The 26846-nt window shown below is 41.1% G+C and overlaps 1 protein-coding gene across 4 annotated transcripts in view; it reads left to right on the top strand.

The window, feature by feature from the left end:
* Positions 1-26846, top strand: part of LOC145346479 (sperm-associated antigen 1-like) — a 114494-nt gene that overhangs the window by 41463 nt on the left and 46185 nt on the right. For all 4 annotated transcript variants that reach the window (XM_080193792.1, XM_080193794.1, XM_080193793.1 and 1 more), the window contains 3 exons: positions 12646-13119; positions 16470-16569; positions 25435-25587. In XM_080193792.1, the coding sequence (XP_080049918.1) occupies positions 12646-13119; positions 16470-16569; positions 25435-25587 (727 nt within the window). The remainder of the gene's footprint in view (positions 1-12645; positions 13120-16469; positions 16570-25434; positions 25588-26846) is intronic.

The raw sequence follows: 26846 nt of genomic DNA on the forward strand, positions 1-26846 counted from the left end.
TATTCTCTGATTTACCATATTCTGCACAATGAGGGAGGAATTTCGACATATAATATGCATGTCTTTAAATCACATCAATTCATTGAAATCAATGAATTATGCAGAATCAGCTGCAATTTACAGCAGAAATAGAAAATGCTGGAAAATCTCAGCAGGACTGATAGCATCTGTGGGGAGAGACGTTTCGAGCCTAGATGACCTTCATCAGAGCTAAGAGCAAATGGAATCCGCAGAGATTTATACTATGAAGGTAGTGGGAGGGGTGGGGACGAAAATGGAACAAAGGGAATATAAATGAGGGTACAGAAAGCTGAGAACGTGCTAAAAGTGTCCATTAAATGATTAGAATGTATGAATGGCAGAACAGAGGTACAGATGGTTACGGTAATGTCTGGGGATTATGGCAGTTGCACTGGAAGGGGCTGGGTTTGGGAGGGGGCAGGGCAGAGGAGTGGGGTCGAGTGATGCTGGAGAGGAGGAGAAGGAGGAGAGCTGGAACGTTAATGACATTTCATGCTCTAAAGTTGTGGAACTCAGTGTTCAGCCCAGAAGGCTATAAAGTGCCCAATTGGAAGATGAGGTGCTGTTCCTCTACTTTACATTGGGGTTCGCTAGAACATTGCAAAAGGCCAAGGACGGATATGTGGACAGGAGAGCAGAATGGTGTGTTGAAGTGGCAAGCGACAGGAAGATGTTCAGCAAAGCGGTCACCCAGTCTACGTTTGGTCCCTCCAATGTAGGGTAGACCTCCTTGGGAGCAGTAAATGCAATAGACCAGATTGAAGGAGGTGCTTCATCTGAAAGGAGCGTTTAGGACCTGAGATGGTGACCATTTAAATGGTCTTGGTGCCTCCCTGCCAATTTCCGGCACTGAGCTGATACTGCTGGAAATCTGGTGCTGGAAGACACTATTGAGGCAGGACCGCATGTGCAAATCCCACGAATCGGCTGACACAAGAAGCTCCCAGACTGCTGCGCTAAAAGATTAGCAGGTCGGGAGAATCGCCCCCTTGTCTCTTGAATGCAACCAGGATTGCACGTACCTCCAAGATATACAACACTCCTTGGACTGCTGTTCTCACCGCATCCTGAGATCCATGCTCAGTGCCATGCACCACCGTATGCACACCCTTGATATCCCTCTACAGCAGCACCGACTCACTGATATGGGCAGTCTCAATTTCTCCTTTCCTCTCAACCACTGTAACTTAGCTCCTTCTGAACTAGCTGTACTTTGCTCTCTTAGGACTAACCCTGACCTTGTCATTAAACCTGCCAACAAGGGTGGCACTGTTATTGTCTGGCATATGGACCTCTACCTTGCAGAGGCTGAGTGCCAACTCTCGGATGCTTGCTCCTATGTCCTCCTGGACCACCAAATATCAAACTGCTGTTTCCAGGACTATCAGTGACCTCATCTCCTTTGGAGATCTTCCACAGCCTCCAATCTCATAATCTCCCAACCCCTGAGAGCCCGTTTCTACCTCCTCCCAAAATCCACAAACAGGACTGCCTGGGAGGCCTGTCATGTCAGCCTGTTTCCACCCCACTGAACTCATTTCCATCCATCTTGAATCCATTCTCCCTCTTATCCGGTCCTTTTCCGGCTACAGCCACAATCCATGTGGTGGAGTAGACCAGGATGTTCCAGAGAGAGTGGTCACTGCGGAATGCTGACAGGGGCGGAGGGTGAATGGAAGATGTGTTGTGTAGTGGCATCATGTTGCAGTTGGCGGAAATGGTGGAGGATGATCCTTTAAATGTGGAGACTGGTGGAGTAAGAAATGAGGACGGGGGACCTTCTCCTGGTTCTGGGAAGCAGGGAATGAGATAGTGGTCCAGTGAATGATTGGATGCGGTTGAGAGTTCTGCCAACTACAGTGGCAGAACTCTCAATTGTGGACACCCACAATTCGGGAAGAAGGAAGACGTATCAACAACAGGCAGGAGATTCTTGCATCGGCCACTTCGTGGGATTTGCGCCCCGATAGCATCTCCTAGCACCAGATTTCTGGCAACATCAGTTCTGTGCCGGAAATCGTCAGAGAGGCACCAACACCATTTAAATGGTTAAATAATAATTTAAATGTAATTAGCTAGCCAAGCATAGGGCACTGCCAGGGGAGCGGAGTTGGGGGGCCTGATGGGTCAGTCAGTGGGATGGGGGTCCCCCTGCCACTCTGCAGACAAGATCAGTAGGGGAAGGAGGAAGGCCAGTGATTGGGGTGGGCTGGTGGGAGGGGATCAGTCTACTGGATGGGTCAGGACTGGGGGGATGGGGGAGCGGCAGACAGTGCTGGAAATTGGGATGGGCCAGCACAGTGGGTTCAGGGCTGGCCCGGGAATGGTCAGGGAGCCAGGGGCCTTGGGGGTTGGAGGGTTGGTGATGGCGATCGCGGGGCTGGCCAGTGATCTGGAAGCTATTAGTGCATTCTCTGATCTTGGCATCGACAGATCAGTGCATGAGCAGTGGTTTGCTCAGTGCTATGCTGCCGGCCTGTTCAGTGGGGATAGGCCCCAGCCACTGATTTTTAATGATATACATGCAACATGCAGCAGACCTTGGCAGTGCAGAGTATGGGAGATTCTTCTCTGAACTCCCACTAAGAAAACCAGCGCGAATTACTCCAGTTTTCATGCAAATTCAACACTTAGAATTTTTTGGGGAGAATTCTGGCTGAGGAACGGAACTTCTTTTGGAATCCCACAGCTGCAATTTAATTCATTCTCACATGGTGGCACTGTTAGCACTGAAAATGATGTTGCAAGAAGCACTGTTCCAAGTACCATAGTGCTATAACCTAATTTGGTCTACTGTTAAAAAAAATTCAGTCATAACATTCCTCCTAACTAGTCACTGATATGGGCTCAGTGGAGTGGGGTGGGGGTGGGCATATTTGAATGTCATCCTCACTTGAGGAGCTGCTGAGAAAATTTTGGAAGTTATTTGAAAATTTCAAAAAAAACTTGAAGCTTTAAGGAAAGGAACGATTTCTGAGCAAAAGTAGGACAAACAAGAGCAGTAAATTTTTAAAAAAAGAATAAGTAATAAAATTGAATGTGAATGTGCGTGTGTGGATGAGTTGGTTTATGATGGTGAGAGAATGAGAAACCTGGCGCTGAGCATAATGCAGACTCGCACCTCCACACACCTATTCAGTCTCTTGTACTCACTCCCACTTGCTCAATCACTTCATCTTTCACATTGCTCCCATACTCACTCAATCTCTTGTATTCACCCTCACATGTTCATTCAGTTTCTCACACTCACCTGAACATCACTCAGTCAGTTGCACTATGCACTCACTCACATGTAGTCCCTCTCACTCTGTCACGCACCATCGCTCTCACCAGCACACTGTGAGGCAGCATTGCTAACCACTTTGCCACCTTTTGGACAAAACTGCAACAAACTTCAGTGACAAAATATTTTAAAATGTATATAGTGTGCACTTCAAGTACAGATTAACCTTAATTTCATGATGCTGATACTTCACTCTCCAGTAAAGCATTAATCATGTTTATATGTGTACACAGTATACAGTATTTACCTATGGCGTCACCTTGGCTCAGTGGTACCACTCAATTCTGACTCAGAGGTTGATTTTTCAAACCCAGCTCCAGTATTTGAGCACATAATCTGGGATGTCATTTCAAAGCAGTACTGATGGCTAAAGAGGTTCACTATCAAAAATAGAGACAGAGGTCATAATGTGTGACCACCCCGACCTGTTTGATGTAAATGCTGCCTGCTCATGATTTCTGTGTGCAACCGGAGCTAACGATGCTATTGATTGGCTGCATGCAACAGGACAGAGCCCAAAATCATAACTTGCTGGTGTTACTTGAACTTGTCTGCAATCTGACTGGAACAGCTGCTATAAGTCTTCTGTTAGCTGAATCAAATGTGGGGGAAAAATGCATATATAGTGTGACCACCTCATGTTTCACAGCCAATGAAAGACTTTCAGCTGTTGTCACTATTGTAATTCAGGAAATGTGGCAATCAATTTGCACAGAGCAAGCACCCACATTTAATAATGTGAAAATAATCAGATAATATGTTGTTGTATTGCTGATTGAGGGATAAATATTGGCCAAGGCACTAGAGATAACTCCTTGTTTCTTCAAAATAGAGCTATGGGATCTTTTACATCTATCTGATGGGACCTTGGTTTGATGGCTTATCCAAAAGCTGACACCTCTGACAGTGCAACACTTTCTCTGTACTGCACTGCAGTGTCAACCTTGATTTTTTTTTTTGTGTGCTCAAGTCCTGGACCCACAACCTTGTGACTCAGATGTGAGAATGCTACCAACTAAGCATAACTGACACAGCGGGAAGAATGGGTGTATATGGAAGAAATCATATACCAGGGTATACTTGACCTGAGCCACCTCTGCTTTCATCCCACCTTCCCCTCATCCCACATTCACTTCAGATTTAGAAGCTGCAGATGGCGTAAGCAGGCATTTGTTACCCTCTCTCCTCACCACAATATACCCCTGTTCCTTGTTACAACCTGGTCAGGCAGTGCAAGAAGATGGTGATAATGAAGAGAAACCATCACCAATGCTCCCTCTTAGCTGCATGGCTGAGCAACAACTTTAAAGGTCCCATGATTTATGATACAATGCAAAAAAAGTAAAGATACCACATACTTAAAATACCACTATGCAAAAGAATGCCACTTGATTTTGCAGACATAACCACCAAGGTAGACACAGTGCATATCTTAAATCATGGTGTAGAAGTGGGATCTGCTCATGGTACCACAGCGGTTAGCATTGCTGCCTCACAGTGCCAGGGACCTGGGTTTGATTATGGCTTTGGGTGATTGTGTGGAGTTTGCACGTTCTTCCCGTGACTGTGGGTTTCCACTGAGTGTTTCAGTTTCCTCCCACAATCCAAAGGTATGCAGGTTAGGTCCACTGGCCATGATAAATGCCCCTTAGTGTCCAAAGATGTCTGGGTTAGATGGATTATGATGTGGAGATGCCGGCGTTGGACTGAAGTAAACGCAGTAAGAAGTCTGACAACACCAGGTTTAAGTTCAACCAATTTATTTGATAGTAAACTGAGTTTACTATCAAATAAATTGGTTGGACTTAAACCTGTTGTTGTCAGACTTCTTACTTAGATGGATTAGCCATGGTAAATCTGCCAAGTTACGTAGTAGGATGAGTTGGTGTGGGGGTGGGGGGCAGGTGCGCAACCAGCACAGAGAGCCTCCAAGGCAGTGCTGCTACTTCAGTGAAGCTAAAAGCCAATTGTACTAGTTGTGCAAGCAATTGATTCTTATTTAAATGCTACCCAAGTGAGATTTCATTGTGGAGTTTGAATTAGACAATCTCAGGGATTATAGCCTGTCAATCTCTGATCATTTAAAGAATAAGCCTCAGGGTTGCCTGTGGAAGTCAAGCATGTTAGAGTTGGCTTTTGTTGTCCTTTACATTGCAAATAAGGGAAAGAGGTGACCATTGCTAGAGTGAGAGGAGAGGCGTCTGAGAGTTGGGCAGGAGCCTGTGGTTAGGTTCAGAGGAGCTGAGGAAGTAGATTGTTGCTATTGCCTCTCAGTAAGACACCAGGAGCATCCTAGCTGCTGGGTTAAAGAGGAATGGTAAAGCTGGGATCGCAGGGGAAATTTCCTCCAAGAAAGCACACAACAAAGGGAGTGATCAACAGCTGTGACATTGATCCACCCAGTCCTGAACCCAGTATGGAAGTGGACTGGTGCAGAAAGAGGGAGGACCAGTTACAGGAGACACCAATGCAGCAGTTGCAGCAAATAGGCCAGCCTCCAGCTGGGTAAGCTGCAAAATGATGCAGAGAGGCAAAGAGGACCGGCTGCAGCCCAAAGTCTCCTGGGCTTGCTTAAGCTACCTCTAGATATCTGAGTGCTCATACCAACTGTCAAGAGAGACTGGTACTCACTGACCCATATACTGACCTGGAGAATGAGTTGCAATCCTTGATACTTGGGTGAACGTCCAATGCCCATGACTCTGAGTAAAACCATTGCATTGTATTTCTACATGTTTGCCTTCTTCCAGGGATTCAGAGGGAAAATATGCAGAATATACCAGGCAGCAGCTTATCACTGCACTAAGGAATTAAGTATTTAAACGGGCTGGAGACATTGTGTGCTACCAAACCAACCAACCATAACATGGGACAGCACAGTAACACAGTGGTTAGCACTGCTGCTTCACAGCTCCAGGGACCTGGGTTCAGTTCCCAGCTTGAATCACTGTCTGTGTGGAATTTGTACATTCTCCTTGTGTCTGTGTGGGGTTTCCATCTGGTGCGCAGTTTCCTCCCATAGTCCAAAGATGTGCAGATTAGGTTGACTGGCCAAGCTAAAATTGCCCCTTAGAGTTCTGAGATATGTAGGTTAGAGGGATTAGCATGTAAATACGTAGGGATATGAAGGTAGGGAATGAGTAGGATTGTGGCCGTTGCAGACTAGATGGGCCAAATGGCCCCTTTCTGCACTGTAGGGTTTCTATGATTCTATAACAGCAGAAAGAGTAGTCGAGTAGTCCATTAGCTTTGGTGCCACTGCAGCATTTCCACAAGTGCAAAGTGTAATTGATTGGATGTAGTCATCAAAGTGTTTACAGATCAGCTTGTGACCTTAATAAGCAGGAAAGGTTTCCGTTTGGTCAATGTTCAACGGGTCTGTGACCACAAAGTAATCATGTATATGCATGCTAGGTTTTCTATGAGCAGTCAGGACACGTACATAATTCGACAGTTCCAGGCATCAACGCTGATTAAGCCTGCCTGCAGCCGTGCAGCTTCAGGGACTGATCCCTAGGGACAAGGTTACCCACTCCAATCATGGTTGCTGACGCCAAACTAGGAGCCCTCGCACTTCTGCCAAGAAATGTTACAAAGCCATCCATGACTGCTACAGTTTGCCTCAGGGAGGATTTTGCATATCATTGTTGTCCATTTGTATAGATAATTGGCACTCCCTATTTGATGAAGATGTCAATGGAAGGGACAGAACAGGCAGGATATGATAAATCCTCCCATTCCAGAGGCTAGGAGCATTGAGAGATGTGCAAGGGAGACTCATGACACGTAAATTCACACCCGCTTCCTGCAGCCATGATGCCCTAGCAATGCCTGTGTAATAAAAACTCCACCCCACCTTCACCATATCACTCATCATTGCCTGGTGTCCAGCCCCTTCATGTGCACTGCCAAATCTTGAGATTAGCATACTTGGCCTGCCCCTATACATACAAACAACTGATGGTGGATAAATACAGGTTACATGTGAGAAGGCAGTATTCACTCCATGAATGACTCAAACCATAAATTTGACAGTTATTTATTGAAACTAGACTATCTATCTTTAACACACACAAAGTCTTGGCACTGATGCCTTCCTGCTGCTTCATGATGCTCTTTTTTAACGTAGTTCTCAGCTCCTATGAGGTGCAACCCCTTCAATTACAGCTGGAATGTAGGTAGTTGCTGATTGTGCTGCCTTATGGGATGACTTAGAAGGACACCCTTTAGCTGCTTGAGGCCTGGAGGGTCCCAGCATGCTGAAGGGCTCCTGCAGGGGTGTGGGACTTTCTGTTACTCTGGATACTTGAGGTGCTGGGATCATCGGCAGATGGATGGACGGGCCACTGTCCACAATTAGCACCCTGAGAAGAGCCGCCTAATGTAACTGGCAAATACTCCTCTTCCCTTGCAAGGCACACTTTTCCTCCCATGGTTCTGCTGCTCAAAAAGCAACTGAAGGAGAGTCCAGATGTTCCTCTTGTCGTGTCATTGCTGTGTTGAGCCCAGGGCCAAGGTGATGGCTGGCACATATGCGTGTATCCCTGACAGCCACTCACTGCTCTGCCGGATCTGACTATCCATGAAGATATTGTGCATCTTGAAGTGGGGTGGATATTACTGCTACTGACTTTTTTCTAACTCCTTCCAGGCTTCTTTGGTAGGTGAGTCACTTTTTGTTGTCCCTTGAGAAAAGTGTCTCCTATCTTTGTCATACAATCTAGAGAAGAACCTGTAAGGAGATCTCAGTGAACCCTGGGGCTGCCAAGTGTCTTCCCTCTGTCATGTTGGCAGCAACCTTCCGGACTGAACCTTGGGTCCTCAGTTGAACTCTGGGATCCAGAGGTTTTCAGTGCTACCAGAGGAGTGCAGAGGTTTCCATTGCAGCTAAAATGGTTTAGGGATTTCCCATTGAGCTGTAAAAGTTCAGGGGATGTGGTGCTCTAGTGGTAATGTCACTGGACTAGTAATCCAGAGGCCCAGACTAATGGTCTGGAGACACGAGCTCCAAATCCCATTTTGGCGGCTGGCGGAATTTAATTTTATTTAATAAATGTTCAATTAAAACCTAATTAAATGATGACCATGAAGCTATATATTCCATTGTCAGAAAAACACATTTGGTTCACTAATCTCTTTCGGGAAAGAAATCTGCCATCCTTACCTGGCCTGGCCTCCAGCAATGTGATTGATTCCTTAAATGCTCTTTGAATGGTCTAATAATTCACTCATCTGTACCAAATCGCTACAAAGTCGAAAGCACTGTATCTGAATGCACTGAACATTTGCAATAAGGTAGATTAATTAAAAGCACAAATTGATATGCATGGGTATCATATGATTGTGATTATGGAGACATGGCTGCAGGGTAGCCAAGGCTGGGAAATGAATATCCAAGGATTAATACTTAAGAAAAACAGACAAAAAGGGAAAGGAGCTGGGTTGGTGGTGTCAAAGATAAAATCAGTGCAAAGTGAGAGAGAATGTTGGCACAGAAAATCTCAATATAGAATCGGTCTGGGTGGAATTGAGAAGCAACAAGGGGTGGAAAATATTGGTGAGAGTTGTCGATAGGCCTCTAAATTGCCATGGTGAGATAAGGGATGGCATTAAACAGGAAATTGGAGAGGCATCTAAAAAGGGTGCTACATTAATCATGGGTGACTTTAATCTACATATAAATTGGGCAGCTCAAGTCTGCAACAATACTGTGATAGATGAATTCCTGGAATGTGTATGAGATGGTTTTTTAGACCGGTATGTTGAGGAATTAACTAGGAAATGTGCTATTCTTGATTTGGTATTATCCATTGAGATGGGGTTAATTAATAATCTTGATCTGTGGTGTCCTTTGGGGAACAGTGACTATAGCATGATAGAATTCTTCATCAAGATGGAAAGTGAAGATGCCCAATCTGAAACTAGGATCCTAAATCTAAATAAAAGAAAACACAAAGTAATGAGGCACGAGTCAGCTGAGGTAGGTTAGGGAACTTCATTAGAAGGCATGAAAGTGGATATCAATGGGTAATATTTAAGGAATCAATGTATGTCTCACAACAGTTGTATGTTCCTTTATGATAAAAACACAAAAAGAAAACAGGCCCAACCATGGCTTACAAAATAAATGATGGATGGCGTTAAATCTAAAAAAGAATCATATAAAGTTGCTGAAAAAAATAGCAAGCCTGAGGTTTGGGAGATGTTCAGTATTCAGCAAAGGAGGATTAAAAGATTGATTAGGAGAGGAAAAATGGAGTATGAGAGTAAACTTACAAATAACATAAAAGGAGGTCCCTTATAGGTTGAAACAGGAGAATTTGTAATAGAGAACAAGGAAATAGCAGAGCAATTAAGTAACAACTTAAATAACAACAACAATTAAATAACTGCCTCCACAGAAAAAGACACCAGCAGCTTCCCAGAAATGCGAATAAATCAAAGGTCTAATGAGAAGATGGAGTTGAGGGAAATTAATATTACTAAAAATGTGGTGTTGGAGAAATTAATGGGACTAAAAGTCGATATCCCCTGGGCCTAGGAGATGGCCATGAAATTGCAGATGTGTTTGTTGTCATATTCCAAAATTCTGTACATTCTGCAACAGTCCCAGCAGATTGGAGAGTGGAAAATGTGACCTTGCAATTGAAAAAAGGAGGGATGGAGAAACAAGAAATTATAGGCTAGTTAGCCTAACATCAGCAGTGGGGAAAATGCTAGATTCTAATATAAAGAATGTGATGAGAGGACACTTTGAAAATATCAATGGGATTAGACAAAGTCAACATGGATTTAGGAAGGGAAATCATGTTCAATAAACCTACTGGAGTTTTGTGAAGGCGTAACTAGAATAGATAAGGGTGAACCAGTGGATGTGATGTATTTTGGATTTTCAGAAAATTGATAAAAGAGGTTAGTGAGCAAAATTAAGACACATGGTATTGGAGTAATATATTTTCATGAATTGAGAATTTGTTAGCAGATAGGAAACCTAAGTAGGCATAAATGGATCTTTTTCAAAGTGGCATGTATGCTTGAGCCCAGCAATTCACAATATACATCAATGATTTGGATGAGGGAACCAAAACTAACATTTCCAAATTTGCTGATGATAAAAAACTTGATGGGAATATGAGTGGTGAGGAGGCTGTTAAGAGGCTTCAAGGTGATTTAGACAGGTTGAGTGAGTAGGCAAATACATGGTAGATACGGTACAAGATGGATAAAACGTGAAGTTATCCACTTCAGATGATGAAACTGAATGGCAAAGTATTATTTAAATAGTGATAGCTTGGAATATGTTGATGTACAAAGGGACCTGGATATCCCAGTACCCAGTCATTAAAAGCAAGCATGCAGGTTCAAGCAATTAGGTAGTCAAATAATATATTGATCTTCATTGCAAGAAGACTTGAGTACAGAAGTAAGGATGTTACTGCAGCTGTACAGGGACTTATTGAAACCACATCTGGAGTATTGTATGCAGTTTTGATTTCCTTATCTAAAAAAAGGATATACTTTAGCAAAGAGAGACTGCAATGAAGGTTCACCAAGACTGATTTCTGGGACATCAGGATTGTCCTATGAGGGGACATTGGGTTTTCTGGGCATGTATTCATTGTAATTTAGAAGGGATCTCATTGAAATGTCTAAAATTCTGACAAGGCTGGACAAACAAGATGCAGGGATGTTGTTTCCCCTGGCTGCGGGGTCACAGTTTCAGTATACGGGAAAGGCATCTCAGACTAGAATGTCTCCACTCAGCAGGTGTTGAACCTATAGAATTCTCTATTATAGAAGACCAGGAAGGCCAAATCATTGAATATGTTTAATAGGGAAATAGAAGGATTTCTAGACTCTAGAGGCATGGGGAGAGTGCTGGAATGTGGAATCATAGGATCCCTATAGTGCAGAAGGAGGCCATTTAGCCCACTGAGCTTGCAACTATCCCATCTATCCCTGTAACCTAATTTATTTACCCTGCAAATTCCCCTGATACTGAGGGGCAATTTAGCATGGCCAATCCATCAACCTGCGTCTTAAAAATATTTAGCGAGGTAGCCTCCACCACTTCTCTGCCCGTTGAAGTGGTGGAGGCTACCTCGCTAAATATTTTTAAGACGCAGGTTGATGGATTTTTGATAAGAGAGGGGATTAAGGATTATGGGGAGAGGGCGGGAATGTGGAACTGAGCCATGACAGATCAGCCATGACCTTATTGAATGGCGGGGCAGGCTCGAAGGGCTAGATGGCCTACTCCTGCTCCTATTTCTTATGTTCTTCTGTTCAATCAATCTAACCTGCACACCTTTGGTCTGTGAGAGAAAATCAGAGCATCCATGCAAATTTCACACAATCACTCAAGGATGGGTTTAAACCTAGGTCCCTGGCACTACAAGGGAGCAGTGTTAACCACTGTGCCGCCCATGATTTAGTACTAGGTAACTGACTACCTTGCATCTATAGGAAATGGGAGAGAGCTGGAAAAATCTTTCAGACGTGGGAGCATGATTTAAATATTTGATGGAGTTGAATCTTCTCGGGAGGAAATGATGAGCAACACCTGGGCGCTAAAGGGGGAGCTAAGAGAGGGACAGGTTGAGAGAAGGTGTAAGAATGGAGATTTGCTTTGTTGCAGCTTTGATAATTGGCGAGCTCGTAGTATCCCTTTTGTAATTATGGGCAGATGCACTATGAGAAATCACTCCAGAATTGGACCACATTTGAAAAATCCTGAGATTTCATAACCCTCTCATGAGGTTGGGAAAAGAACTTGATTTTGTTATGAAATTATGTGTTGCATGATAAATTCACGAGTTGGCATATCAATAGGACTCTGAACATGATAAGCTGAATAGCCTCAGGCTGTGCCATAATAACTCTATGACACTAAATTGAATTTTTTTTTGCAGATGTTATAGAGAAAAAAACACTTTTTGGTAACCAAAGGGTTAACATACTAAATAATGTACAAGTCAAAGATCTTGCAGAGGTTCTTGAAGCACTTTCCCCCTCTTAGGGTTAACTTGAAGGTTTTTTTGTATAATATGCTCAGTTGACTCAGTATTTGTAAAACAAATTGCTCCCTGCTTGTGCTGACAAAGGGGAAGTACTGCTTCGCTATTTAATGAAATGTGACTCTATTCATGTCCTTCTTTCACAGATTAACTGAGTGTAAATGTTGCTGAAGTTTTCATACTTCTGCTCTTGTTTTCATTACAAAATGTTATGTTGTTGCCACACTCAGCTTTTGATGTAATTTCTTTACCTCCCCCTTCTTAGACTGCAGTAGTTCTTTCCACTGATGCAATTTAGCTTGTAATATGTGGACTTCCTTACAGAATCTAACAAGCCGGTGGGTGGAAGGACATCAAAAGCCAAAGCTGTAATGGGGAATTCACAGAAAAAGTATTCACACAAACGAGAATGTGAGATTAATGAAAAGAACCGAACTAAAGGAAAGGATACCGGCAGTGCAGCAGCACAAAAAAACACTAAAAAGGACGGTGACGGTAATTCAACAGCACTGAAGAAAACTGAAACAAATAAATGTGGGCATGAAACTAAAGGTGAAAATGTCAAGAGTGTTACAATTCCCGTGGCAAGTAAAAGTCAAGATCCTCCCAGAATTGACTCCAGTCAGATGTTTCCACCTGGGTCAAGTTCAGAGACAGAGAAAGGAAAGAACAACACATGGGCCCTGCCCCCTGCTGTAGCAATGCTTAAGAGTGAAGGAAATGAGTTGTTCAAGAATGGGCAATTTGGAGACGCAGCGTTCAAATATACAAAAACCATTACAGAACTCATTGAATTAGGTAAGGTCTTCTAACATGTTGACTTATACACTGTTTGTATACATGTATAAACCATCCTCTGTGTATGAGAATGTGATACAGGAACTTTGAGTCTAAAATGTCACCATGCTTATGGTGTGATAAAATCATTAATCTGTTTTAAAATTCTGTTTTATAAATATGATGTAGATAGAATAGGGATGCTAATTAAAAGGTCTGATCAATAGAGTTACTCTTACTGCAGATCATAATTCATTGGTAGAAATATTTATTGTAACTCGTTGCTGGCCATGACATGTCCTTTGTACGCTATAGGAAAAACAGCCCGTCAGCTACAAAGAATTACAGTGAAATCAGACTGTTATAAACTACAAGTAACAGTGGGGCCTTTGTTCCAGGTGTTAAGTTGTGCAAATATAGATGTAGTGCTTCAAGACTACTTAAAAGACAAAAACAATTAAGATCTGAAAAATATGGTCCTAAATGTAATCTTTGTTCTGTAATGAGTTAGTTGCTATTCACGTAAGGTGCGAGTTGACTTTAGCACCTGAGTTGAAAAGTAAAAGAAGTTAACAATATCTGCAGCTCTTGCCCCTTATCACCAACCAGTCGGTCACTACCTTGTTGAAAAGTCTGTGTACCTGAATGTAATGATGTGGAGATGTCGGCATTGGACTGGGGTAAACACAGTAAGAAGTCTCACAACACCAAGTTAAAGTCCAACCAGTTTATTTGATAGTAAACCCACAAGCTTTTGGGGTTTGCTCCTTCATCAGGTGAGTGGAGAGTTCTGGTCTCAAACAGAGCATACAAAATGCGCACACAGTTTACAGAATACTGATTAGAATGCAAGTCTTTACAGCTAACCTGATATTTAATTGAATAGCAAGGGGCTATTCAATACGAAGGGGCAAACCCCGAAAGCTTGTGGGTTTACTATCAAATAAACTGGTTGGACTTTAACTTGGTGTTGTGAGACTTCTTACTACCTAAATGTAATACAAACACTCATTATTACTACCTAAATGTAATACAAACACTCATTATTACTACCTAAATGTATTACAAACACTCATTATTAGAGTGTTTGTATTACATGTGGGTAGTAAGAAGTCTCACAACACCAAGTTAAAGTCCAACCAGTTTATTTGATAGTAAACCCACAAGCTTTCGGAGTTTGGCCCTTCATATTGAATAGCCCCTTGCTATTCAATTAAATATCAGGTTAGCTGTAAAGACTTGCATTCTAATCAGTATTCTGTAAACTGTGTGTGCCTTTTATATGCTCTGTTTGAGACCAGAACACTCCACTCACCTGATGAAGGGGCAAACCCCAAAAGCTTGTGGGTTTACTATCAAATAAACTGGATGGACTTTAACTTGGCGTTGTGAGACTTCTTACTACCTACATGTAATACAAACACTCATTATTAAGAATGGACACGCGTTGGAGTGGTGGGGGGGAGGGGGCGCTTTGTCTTGTGGGATAATCTACAACTAGAGGCCACTGTTTAAAAATAAGGGGTTGTTCATTTTAAGACAAGAGATGAAGAATTTATTTTTCTTTGAGGGACGTGGGTTTTTAGAGATAGACTCTATGAATATTTTTAAGGCAGAATTAGATAGATTAATGGTTAACAAGGAGGTGAAAGGTTACTGGAGGGAGACATAAATGTGGGGTTGAGATGATAATCAGATCAGCCATGATCTTATTGAATGGTTCAGCAGGCACAAAGGGTCGAGTGGCTTATTCTGATTCTAATTTGCATGTTCATATGTAAGTATGTTTACATGCCACATTTGTTACAAAATAATTACACAACTGTGATGAACATAGCTAGCTCATTGATATATTTAAACTGCTATGTCACATACTGTGAACAAAAATACTGCCACCACCACTTCCCCAAACAACTGTGTGATGAATTTCTGGGGAATCACTTTTTGGCACATTGATAATGCCTGTCACACCTAATGGTTCTGCAGTACTGTTGGAAGAGGGATAGGAAATATTGCCCATCAGCTTTCTTAAAGGTGCAAGGAACATCTAAAGAACTGAAGACGATAACTAAATATATTTTTTGATTTATTTTTCCTTCCTTTCATATAATATTTGGCTTCCCAAAGCAGAGTGATCATGAGTTGACCTCAGCATCACCCAAATACTCAGTAGTTAAATATATTATGTTAAATCTCTAAAGAATCCTTTCAAAATAAATTTGAGCTTCCAGTTATAGCTAAAAGAATGACACATTGTGATTTCATATTCTAAAACTTTTACTGTAACAACTGACTAAAACACTATTGACGAAACACTGATTTCTTTTTGTAACTTATGCTTAAAAGCTATAGAGAGAGAAATGTTTCCCTTTTATACGTATCACCCATTGCACTCTCCATGGAATTACAGCAAATGGACCACAGTAGGTTCCAGCATATCCCTGTTTTGCTGATACTTTTCTCTGTTTTCTTAAAGTTCCTCCAATCTACCACCAGCCATAAAGCTTATTCCAATGATTATTCTTCCCCCTAGGCATTCCAGAACAAAGCTGAAATCCATAAAAGGTTGCAGCATATGCATCTTCGACCAGAGACTGTCTCCCTTCCACAGCTGGCTTTGGTAGCTTTTGCAAAGCTAAGCAGCCTCTTCTCTCTGCTGATCTCAAAGACTTCTGCTGCTTGTGATATTCATTGTTTTGTGGGGAAGCCTGTAACCTAATCTTAAAAGTGGCTTCCTCTGCCCATAGCAATGTGAAACACCTTAACCTTTCATTAAGATAGAAATGCAAATGAGCTATTTTTGATACCCATTTCCCTTTCATCTTCAAAGCTAATAGTTCATACCTAACTGTTTACAAGTTGGGGAGACTTAAGAAGCTATTCATTTTTAACTCAGTGACTGTTGCCATTTTTTCTAATTGTAAATTCTTTGCACACTCTCTGTAAAACAATGTAAGTCTTCCTTTGATACCTAACAATCAAATTACCTAGGGGTACCGCCAAGCAAACTGCAGAATAGGTCACGATAACCTTTCATTTATTCTACATTTAAATCTGCAAATTATAAGATTCTTAAGCCTTAGAATTATAACTGCCACTAGGTTCAATCTCTTATCAATACTGTGCTAGACAGCAGTGATATGGCCCTTGGTGGTATCAGTATCCTTGGACAAGGGAGAGAAAACTATCCGGATCCAAACTCCAGTTCCTTACCAATATCTGAAAGTTCAGACATTAGAAAATGGGTGAGAGCAGAATCAGGTTAAAGTAAGATGGCTCTCACTGTGAAATAGATTACTGACATGTAATAAATCTTCAAGAAGGAGAAATAAGATGGTAAATAAATGCTATTGTGTTTTTTTTCTTATAAGGGGTGGACAGCCCAGCAGAACTGAGCATCTTGCACTCAAACCGAGCAGCATGCCATCTGAAGGATGGAAATTGCACTGAGTGCATTAAGGATTGTACTAGGTAAGGCTGATGTCTATGGTGGCTTTTGTCAGGGATTGAATTACGTTTTCAGGTCAGTATAGCAATGTGTCAAATGTAAAAATTACATGGCACAATATGTTGCTGTACTCCAGCAAAATGCTGGTTTAAAGGGAACAGGTTCATTCATAGGGGTAAATTATGTTTAATTTTAAAATGAATGGACAGGAAATCTCACAGACAGATTTATGTGCAGTGACATCCCCACACAAGTTTCCCATGTGCTTGCCTTGCACAAAGCTCTGCAATGGAAGCAGTAGCTTGTAAAATTGAAAAATAATTTGTCCCCAGGGCCAACAGTATCAACAGTGTGACTCACTGGGAGTAGCTCACCTTTCTGCATTTTTGTTCAATGAGCAATGCATGGCATTAAAAGTGGAAATTTAAGGTAGTGTTGAAACAGTATGAACTTGCACAATTGTTTTTTAATGTTGAAGGCTCAATTGAGCACTTTAGCACCAGCCCACAATGCAGCTATAGCAACATCATTTCAGCCTTGTGCACTAAATTTAATAGATAACACCATATAGACAATACAGGTAAATGTACTTTGCATGGATATCTCCTTAACAGATATGGATAGTAAATTTAATAGTTTCTCATTGCACCAAGGTTTGGAATTCTGCTGTCAATTTATTAGATACAACACTTTTTGCATGATGGCTGAGAATGTTAACTTAAATATCAAGATATGTCAGACCCATCCAGAGCATGGTTAGATCCTACTTGTCCTTGGCTCTAAATGAGCTGCATGTTACTGGTTGGGGGTTGCTTTCTTTTACTGATTCAGAGAGCTAATTCCAATTTATTGAGCTGACCACAGAGACAGCTTCCATGTTTAGAACAATGTTACTGCTGCTCATATGCTGCTGAATCAGGTGTTTTTTTTTTCCCCTGTCACTCGCCATTTTAACGAATAATTTCCAATCACAAAAGTAAAGCACAAATGAAGATCAAAAACACTTGCACATAAGCCTTTCTTTTTTCAAAAAAAAGGAAGGACTTTGGATGTGCATAAGCTATAATTATTCAAAGTTTGTTCGCTTTGTTGACACTATCTGAGAATTTGAAGTAGAAAATGTTGCACCTTTATCCATAAAACAAGAAGGAACCATAGAATCAAATTGTTTGAGGATGAATCTGACTTTTTGCAACATTAGTGTCATATTTGACCCCGAGATGAGTTTCAGACCAAGTCTATTCCAACACCAAGTTCAGCTGCTTTGACCTCCATAACAATGTCCAACTTCACCTCAGTCTCACCTCATCTACGTTCATCCGTTCCTTTATTAGCTCTAGACTGGTTGCTATCCTGGCCAGCATTCAGTCTTCCACTCTGTAAACTTCAGCTCATCCAAAACTCTGCTGCCTACATCCTAACTCCCATCAAATCTTAATTCACCCATCACTCCTGTACTGACTGGTCTAAATTGGCTTCTGATCCAGAAATGCCTCAATTTCAATATTCCCATCCTTGTTTTCAAATTCCTCCATGGCCTTGCTCTTCTCTATTTCTGTAACATCTTTGGTAGCTGCCTCCATTCAACCTTCTGAGAACTCTGTGCACCTCCAATTCTGGCCTCTTACACATGCCTGATTTTCATTATTCAGCTGCCGAGTCCCTAAGCACTGGAATTCTCGCTCTCAAACTCTCCAACTCAATCCCCTCCATTAAGACATTTCCTTCATATTTACTAATTTTGACCAAGCTTTTGGTCATGCGACCTAAATATTTATGTTTCATACTGCTGCTGTGAAGTGCCTTGCAACATTTACTATGTTAAAGGCCCAATATAAATGTAAGTTGAAACAAATCAAGAAACTAACACATCAATGAGTTTAATGCCGCTAGTGGGAACATTTCAAGAATCCATCATCAGCAACAGAGAAAGTGGTAAAGTTTAAAATCATGAGGGAGAGACAGCATGGTTTTCTGAAAGGCAGATTTATTTAATTAACTATTTGATAGCCACTGACGCAATAGATGAGATTTTTCTGCCCTCCTTCTTCATAACCCAGTTTTGAAGGAATTATGTATCTGGTGAATTGCTGGTTCCACAACACACATTCTTGAGGAATTGGGACTGGTTGGGAGTTCGGATTTAGGAAGTCAGGATAAAAGGGAGATTGGCAGACGGTAACAAACAGTGTTTCTCGGATAATGCTGTGGAACCAGAAATACATGATATACAAAAATTTTTTCTTTGGTTTTTCAAGGAATGTGAAAAAGGGGACAGAAAATTATAAAAGGCAGATAAGTTAAACAAGTTGACTGAATGTTGATAGACGTAGTTTATTTCAGATATAAGAATCATAGATGAGAATCCAAATTAAGGAGGAATCACTGGGGATAAGGAATAAAAAAAATCTAGGTACATATAATGAAAAGATGTCATGTCACCTCCAACCTATCTCCCATCCTTCCAAAGCCATAATTTATCTAATATTCTGCTTAATGTTCCCTTTCTCAAACATCACCTCTCATTTTTGACTTGCACTGTCTTACTGTCTCCCAGCACATTGGCAACTAAATTGAATCATGTTGCACTTTTTCAGACACTGCACAGCCTATTCAGGCCCCAAAATGTGAAATAGAAAGAGTGCGTGCACTTCTGAGCAGGTGGGCCAACATAAGAACATTATGAACTCCCATAATGAATAAAAACAAACGACAGACTTCCTTTTCCCACTCCTGAGGCAAGAGTTTGGACCTTTGCATATGCAAATAAGAAGCCTAAAATATGCTTGAGGTTGTGTTTATTTTAGGAAGGAATTCTAAGTAAAACACATGAATTTTTGAGGCTGCAGTACCCACAGAAATGGAGAGGATAACCTGGGAAGGCTGACTCTTACCTGAAGGTTCTGTAGCAGGACTTCAGGACCTGCATTGAGGTGAGCTCTCCCCAGATAGTCACTCCAACTAAACAGGCATGGATGGAAGTGAACGAGGAAATGAACAGAGCATGGTTGCTCCAGTCTGGAGACAATGCATCAAGAGGATTTGGGATCTCAGGAGGGACTGAACCTTCTGAGACACAGCTGTTTAGATACATTGAGAGATCTGATCTTCTGTCATTTGGGGGTCCTGCCTCTTGACTGGATCCTCATGTCTACTCTCTCTGCCCTGTAGAGGGGGACACAGCTAAAGAGAAGGTAATTGTCGTTGGAATTGCTCATGCTGCTGCTGGTGTTGATGCTGATGGTGTTGCTTCTGCAGCTCCTCTTCATCAGAGATGCAAGGTCCAGCTACAATAGCTGCTCTCAGGCTGTATTGAAACGAGCAGTAGGGAAGTGCAGCTGAAGATAAATTAAATACTGGACAGATAAAATGTCTTCCAAAAAGTTGACAATTACCTGTCAAGTAGCAATAGCAGTCCCGGAGAAGAAGTGCTTTATACAGCAGCCTCTGACCTGGCCGTGTCTGGAATGATTCATTTTCACTGATGTCAGTTTCGCTGAAGAAGCTGTCCCTGCTCTGTATTCACCTTGGTGCCCAGGCAAGCTGATGGGAAATCCAGAATTCAATGTTAAAACAGTTCTTAATTGGTTTCTTAATCATCTAATTACTTACCACATAGATGCAAGGGTTACTTTCTATCCATTCCCCTATATAAACCAAGAGAGCAGGATGATGTCAGAACCCTGACCTGGCATCAATTTTGGGAGAATTAACTCACCTGCACAAACCTGCCTCCCCTGCTGTCAGCTTTCCTCCCCAGCACCCCACCTCAATGAATTTGGCCAGACTATTAGATAACCCTCCTAATCTTTCCCTCAGTATCTTGGCTTCCCTTTTCCTATATATTGTTACATTAGATGCATGGCACAGTTTTTTGACTTTGTAGATTGTATGGAAAAGAGCAGGTGCAGCAATATAATTGTCAAGATATAACTTAGCTTGTTTTAAACTTGTGGTTATTCATGTTAGTTTCACATCCGCATATAATTCTAACCTAATGTTGATGCTTCAGTGCTTGAAAATAAAAGTTATGTTACAAGGTCTGGTGCCATGTAGAATTTATATCTGTGTCCCCTCTGTATTGTGCACCATGATTTACTGTTTGCAAACAACAGCCTTCTAAAAGAAAATCATTTTGAAAGTCTGGCATGGGCTTAAACATGATGTATTATGCAGTGGAGTGCTTTCAGGAGACGAACAAGAAATCACTTTTGTAGTAAAAGGCTCGTTCAAAATCTTTTATTTCATGTTTCATTTAATTTCAGAATGTTTGTTTTGGAGAAGCTTCTCACAGTTCACATAGTCTACGTAGTCCAGGAAAACATCTTTACATGTTTTTAATTCAGAATTATTTTAAAATCCAGCTTATGGAAATAAATTGCTTTTATGTAAGGAAACTAATGAAGTGTTGTTGTTGCTGGTTGCTTATCAGCAAAATGCTATGCTAGCACACACTGCAATGGAGAAAAAAATCTGACTAACACAGCAATTCCTGATCTGCTGCAGCTGCAACATTGGACACTGCACAGGACAGGTTTGCAGTGATCAGTATATTGTGCAGTATGAAACTGTGCCATGCCTTCTATGGATTGACCTTTTTTCATAAAGTGAGCTTGAAACTTAAAGCAGTTAACCTGTTGTGTGTTTTTGTATCACACATCAATAGTTTCGTGGAACTCAGGAAACAAAGACTAGTGCTGAATGTTTTTGGACTGGAGGAAGATTTGTGATGGAGTTCCCCAGGATCAATCTTTATTCTTCCTGATGTAAATTAATGACTTAGATCTTGGTGTACAGGGCACAATTTCAAAATTTGTTGATTAAATAAAGTTTGGAAACGTTGTGAACTAAGAGGAGAATAGTGTAGAAGTGCAAAAGGACGTAGGTTGTTGGAATGGGCAAATAAGTGGCAGATGAAGGATGAAGTGATTTATTTTGGGGGAAGAATGCAGAGAAACAATATAAACTAAGAGGACAACTCTAAAAGATGTTGAGGAACCATATTAATGTAAGCTAGGTCAAATGGCTCCTTCAGTGCTGTAACAATTCTGTGAATGAATTTGTGCCTCAGACCTCTATATATTCCTCCAGCCAGTCACCTGTCTTCAGGTAATTCTGGGAGGGAGAGTTGGCTGGGGGCTTGACAGTCAAACCTCAGAACTGCTCCCCTTTCTCTCCCTCCCATGCTACTGGTAGGGATCTTGATTGTTGTCAGCCTGTGAATGCCCTGCTTTACTTCAATGATGCAGGAAGGGTAGGACTTTGTAAACCTGCTAATCTTTTCATTGCAGTATCATCAACCCACAGCTAGATTGGTATTGGGATACAGCACACTAACTTTAACACTGGCTGTGCCCCTTTGAGGTGATACAGCAAGTGCCCTTCTGTAGCACCATAGGATTTTCCTTTGTTATTAATACTAATTCCTTCATTACAGCATTAACCCCTGAGGAATTGTGGGCTTCCTCTAGAGCAATGCAGCAGTAGTTAACCTATGAGGAAAAAACAGTCTCAGGTATTTAAATTTTAAAAAATGGTGGCCTGAAATTTGTTGGAGCAGATCATCTCAAGGTATACTTCAGTAGTGAGACATTTTCTTTCAAATCTCGGTTTGAAAAGTTTTTGCCCCATAAGTTGCTGGCCAGACCAACTGTCTTATCTAACCAATGAGATTTAAGGAGAGAGAAGGAAACACAGAAACAACAAAGGAGGAAATGTGGTGAATTGAGCCAAGTGAAATAGAGTCAAATTGGGTACAGAATGAGAAATAAAGAGAAGGAAAGAAAAATTTGATTGAGAATGAAAAAAAGATGAATTTTAAAGCCTGAGAAGGGTAACATTTTTAAAAATCCTTTAGGAACAGTATTAAGTGCAGAAATGAGACTCAATTAAAATGGTCTCTTTTGAGACAGGAAGGTGGCATTACAGGAACATAATCTCATTAAGAAGTTACTTGCACTGTTAAGTAGCGTCCTTAGCTTTCTGTGAGGTGTTTGCTTGTCAATTAATACGTAAACGCAACAATTCCCTGAAACACACTGGGAGAGTGAGGACAAACTGCTGATTTTCTGGGGCTAATTGAGAAGCGCCAGAAATTATTGAGCAACTTGTGGCAATTTGCATTTTATAGATCAGTTCCTCTTTGTCACATGTTACTGGATTTTGCTGATCCTTGTGTGATATCAAAAGAGATGAGAACTCTTCACTCAAGTATGAAGCAGAATGAGCATTGACCAACATAGCATAGGAACATCAGCAGAAACACAATACTCTGTCTTATTTCCTAAGATTGTTGCACTCAAAACATCAACTGTGAACATGCAGTTTGGGCCCTGGCGACCATAATAGGTGATGGGCCCCAGTGTAGAGACGACATAATAATAACAAATGCCATTAAATCTGCCATTATTTTTCCAGTATAAGTGTGGGCCAATATATTTTTCTTCATACCAGGTGAAAAGACTATGATTGAACAATATACTTTTTATGGATCAAAATGCTTTTTAAATTAATAATAAAACAAACTTGTTACCTTCAGAGAAATATCAGAATAACATTCATTATCAGCATTGACCTTGATTTTAAAACTCGTTTGAATATAAATTGTGTTTATTTTGATAAATGATGAAGAGCAAATTTTTTTTAAGTGAGTGATTAATACTTCGAATACATGACATTTTACAGGCCTGAGTAGACAAAGTTATTTTACCACGTAGTGTAAAATAAAATAAAGAAAATTACAGACCTTAAATGAAGCACAGCAAAGATTAGTAACTGCACAGCTAATCTGTTCAATCTCAACTTACTTGAACACTCGCTTGACCATGGGACTGTGTCTCACTTGAGCATTATCAGAATGCTTGGAAATGAACACAGACAGACAGAACCTTGGGTTGACTACAGAGAAATTCACTAGATAACTTGCCTGTTCTTAACTTACCTGTGAGTTGAATTTTTGTTGTTGGTATTTCCAGATTTGGTCTTTGTTGTACTTCCGTCAGATATACAAACAATTGTTGGAAAAAGGAGATCTGCTGCTGAAACTCTTCCTCTTACACTCATCAGGACAAACACAAGAATGCCAAATTTCAAAGCAGGCAGCAATTTATACTGCAGAGAAAAGGATGCCCATTGTTTGGCAAGTTAACTGTTGTTGATGCATTGGCATGGAGAATGCACCCAGGAGCTATTATTTCCCCATGCTTATGTTCACTTCAAAAAAGGCACAGTGCTTGGATCTCCTCCTTTTGCCTGCAAGTTCCTGTTTATGAATATATGTAGCCTCTTGCAAATGGAAATGAATTATATTGTTGACCCAATGGATAATCTTAAATTGGTTGTTGATATATTTCTTAATACGCTTATTCAATGTGTAGCAGGTTTTAAAAGAAAATTACTGAGTGACAAATTTAAACTTCTGACTTGTACAAAATTTTGATATTTTTTCATTAATGGTTGCATTTATTCTGCTGAGGATAAAAATGTATTTAAAAAGGATAAATACTTTTTATCAGCAATTGCTCTTATTCTGATAAGGATAATTTTTTTCTAAAAATGTTCGCAAGCTTTCTTATGGTAAAAGTGAAACACAATTTGAAAATTTCCATCTGCTATGAGCTATACCTAGGTAGCAGCAAATCTTGCATTCTCAAAATGATTAACATAATTTTAATAGGCTCCTCAACCTCTGCTGGGGCATCTGCCTAGAACAGGGACAGAATTGTATTTATTTGGCTGATTGAAAATGTGAGCTAACTGCCTTTGTTTCATATTGCTGTTTGCGTGTAGGCTAACATATGGATTTAAAATTCTAATGATTTTAAAAGCACAAAACAAAATAGTAATGCAAAGCTAAATATGAGTTAATAATGTCCTAGAGACCTCATACTCATCATGGATTTTTATGAGAGCTTTACTGATTTGCACCTGTGGAGATGATAATCCACCTCACCTGGTAGGAAAAGTTAATCACCTCAAAAACTCCCTGTCTGCTCCTGCTGTCTTCGCACTTATCACCCACCCAACTGGTCTGTTATATTTTTAGGTGGCTGGGGCATCCATCAGATTCAGATGGAAACTTCATTAATACATGGAATTTGGGACCCCATTGCTGTTTTATAAAGCTGCTCTGTTGGAAGAAGAGACCCGATTAAAAAAAGCGACCCAAGAGGAGCCAGGTTGTCATAACTCTGATAGGATTTGGAGGAGAGCCAGAAATTCAGCAGGATGCTATGTGGTGTCCAAGTTTCTGGAATTGCTTTATGAGGGTGAAGTCATCACGGGCCAGTTTAGAAGTCGACTATTATGAGGAGGCCAGGGCTAGGGTGACCTAGAATCCCAACATGAGTTTCATATTCCATAGGTGGCCAGTATACAATTTGTGCAGGGTACTGATCAGCATAGCAACTAGCTCACTGATAGCTGTGAGATCCAGAGGGGTGGTTTGGAACTTAAGAAAAAACAAAGGCAAGGGTTACTATAATTTTTGTCCAATATGGCAGTTATACTGGATTCTGTAACTGAGTTCATACATTGGGACACCCCAGATTTTCCCTGAGTGGAACACAGTATTTCTTTTTTGCTAGGTAATAGGGAATCTGCTGTAGAGATTCCCAACGTGCACAATCATACCATGAGTGCCAAGATTGTTGCAGTCCCAGAGAGTTTTGGAGCCCAGGGGCTGGATTTTCTTGGTGAAAGCAGGAGTTGGGAGGCGAGTAATAATATTGATGCCTTAAATGGATACATGAGGGAAAAATGAATAAATGGGCATGTTAATGAAGTCACGTGTAGGAGAAGGCCTGTGTAGAGCATAAACACTGACATGGAAATGTTGGCCTCTTTATGTGCAGTGAATACTGTAATTAGTTTAACTTTCGTTTCACTAGGGCTTTGGAGCTGCAGCCATTTTCCGTGAAACCACTCTTGCGAAGGGCCATGGCGTATGAATCCCTTGAGCGTTATCGGCAAGCTTACGTGGATTATAAAACTGTTCTTCAGGTGGATAGTCGGATCCAGATTGCAAATGACAGTGTCAACAGGTGAAACCATTGCATTTAACCAACGTAAAGTTTTTACACAATTTTTTTTGTTAGGTATGTAAAGATAAGAAGTAAAGGATGGCATTGTGGCTATCACTGCTGCCTCACAGCATCAGGGACTTGGGTTCAATTCCAGTCTTGGGTAACTGTGCAAACTCCACACAGACATTCATCCCATGTCTGCATGGGTTTCCTCTGGGTGTTCCAGTTTCCTCCCACAGTCCAAAGATGTGCAGGTCAGGTGGATTGTCCATGCTAAATTGTCCCTTAATGTTTCAACATGTGGAGGTTAGGGGGATTAGTGTGGTAAATCTGTGGAGTTACAGGGATGGGGCCAGGGTGGGATACTGTCGGAGGGTCAGTACAGACTCGATTGGCCAAATGGCCACCTCCTTCACTATAGGGATTCTATGATGAAAAATCTCATGCTCACATAGCTCTTAATTAGCCAGCCCTTGGGCCTGCACAAGTTTTATGCCACTTTGCCTAAGCATTTTGTTTGCACTTTTCTCATCTAACAAAAATGAAGAATCATTCTTACAAGGTGGTGTTCTATTGATAATATAGTCTTTATGTACTTTAAATAATTATATAGTCTATAAAGCCCTCATAGTTGAGCATTCCTCCTTACCTTTTACCATAACCTGGGCAGAAGATTGGTGGAACCGTAGGAGAAATTGCATAAATAGTTAGTTACCAATGGAAACTTCTTGAAGTGAACATTATAATAATGTGTTTAACAAATAATTGAATATGTTTCTGCAAAGAGAAAGGACTGACAGTGCAAACTCCAGCAAGGTCAGTGTTGGAGGATACAATCAATGTTATCCCAGGGTAACTATGGAAATTTCAGGACCATATTCTCTGTCTCTCTCCCCCTCCCACGCACTCTTTCTCTCACATTCACCCTTCTCTCGCTTTCTCATTCACCCTTTCTTATTTGCCCTTTTACTTTCATTCACTGTTGCTCACCTGTATATTTTGGTTGTACAGTGTTCAGGAATAATTGGGGCATTGTTGAGGAGAAAGCTTAGGGCTTTTACGTTTCTAAGCTGGGTAGTTATATTGCCTACAGTCTGTCATTAGTTATAATTCATTAGTTATTGGCAACATAGGAATGAACTTTTAAAAATCACTCTGCATAGCACAAATGCACTTAATGAAATGAATGAGCATGCATCTAATTTTAGTCATGGTTAGTAACGATTGTGTGGGTGAGTGTCCACAGCTGGTTGCCCTGTTTCTAGTGGAAAGAGGTG

The sequence above is a fragment of the Carcharhinus amblyrhynchos genome, chromosome 8 (assembly GCF_965287045.1).
Source record: "Carcharhinus amblyrhynchos chromosome 8, sCarAmb.v2.hapA, whole genome shotgun sequence".
NCBI classification, from domain to species: domain Eukaryota; kingdom Metazoa; phylum Chordata; class Chondrichthyes; order Carcharhiniformes; family Carcharhinidae; genus Carcharhinus; species Carcharhinus amblyrhynchos.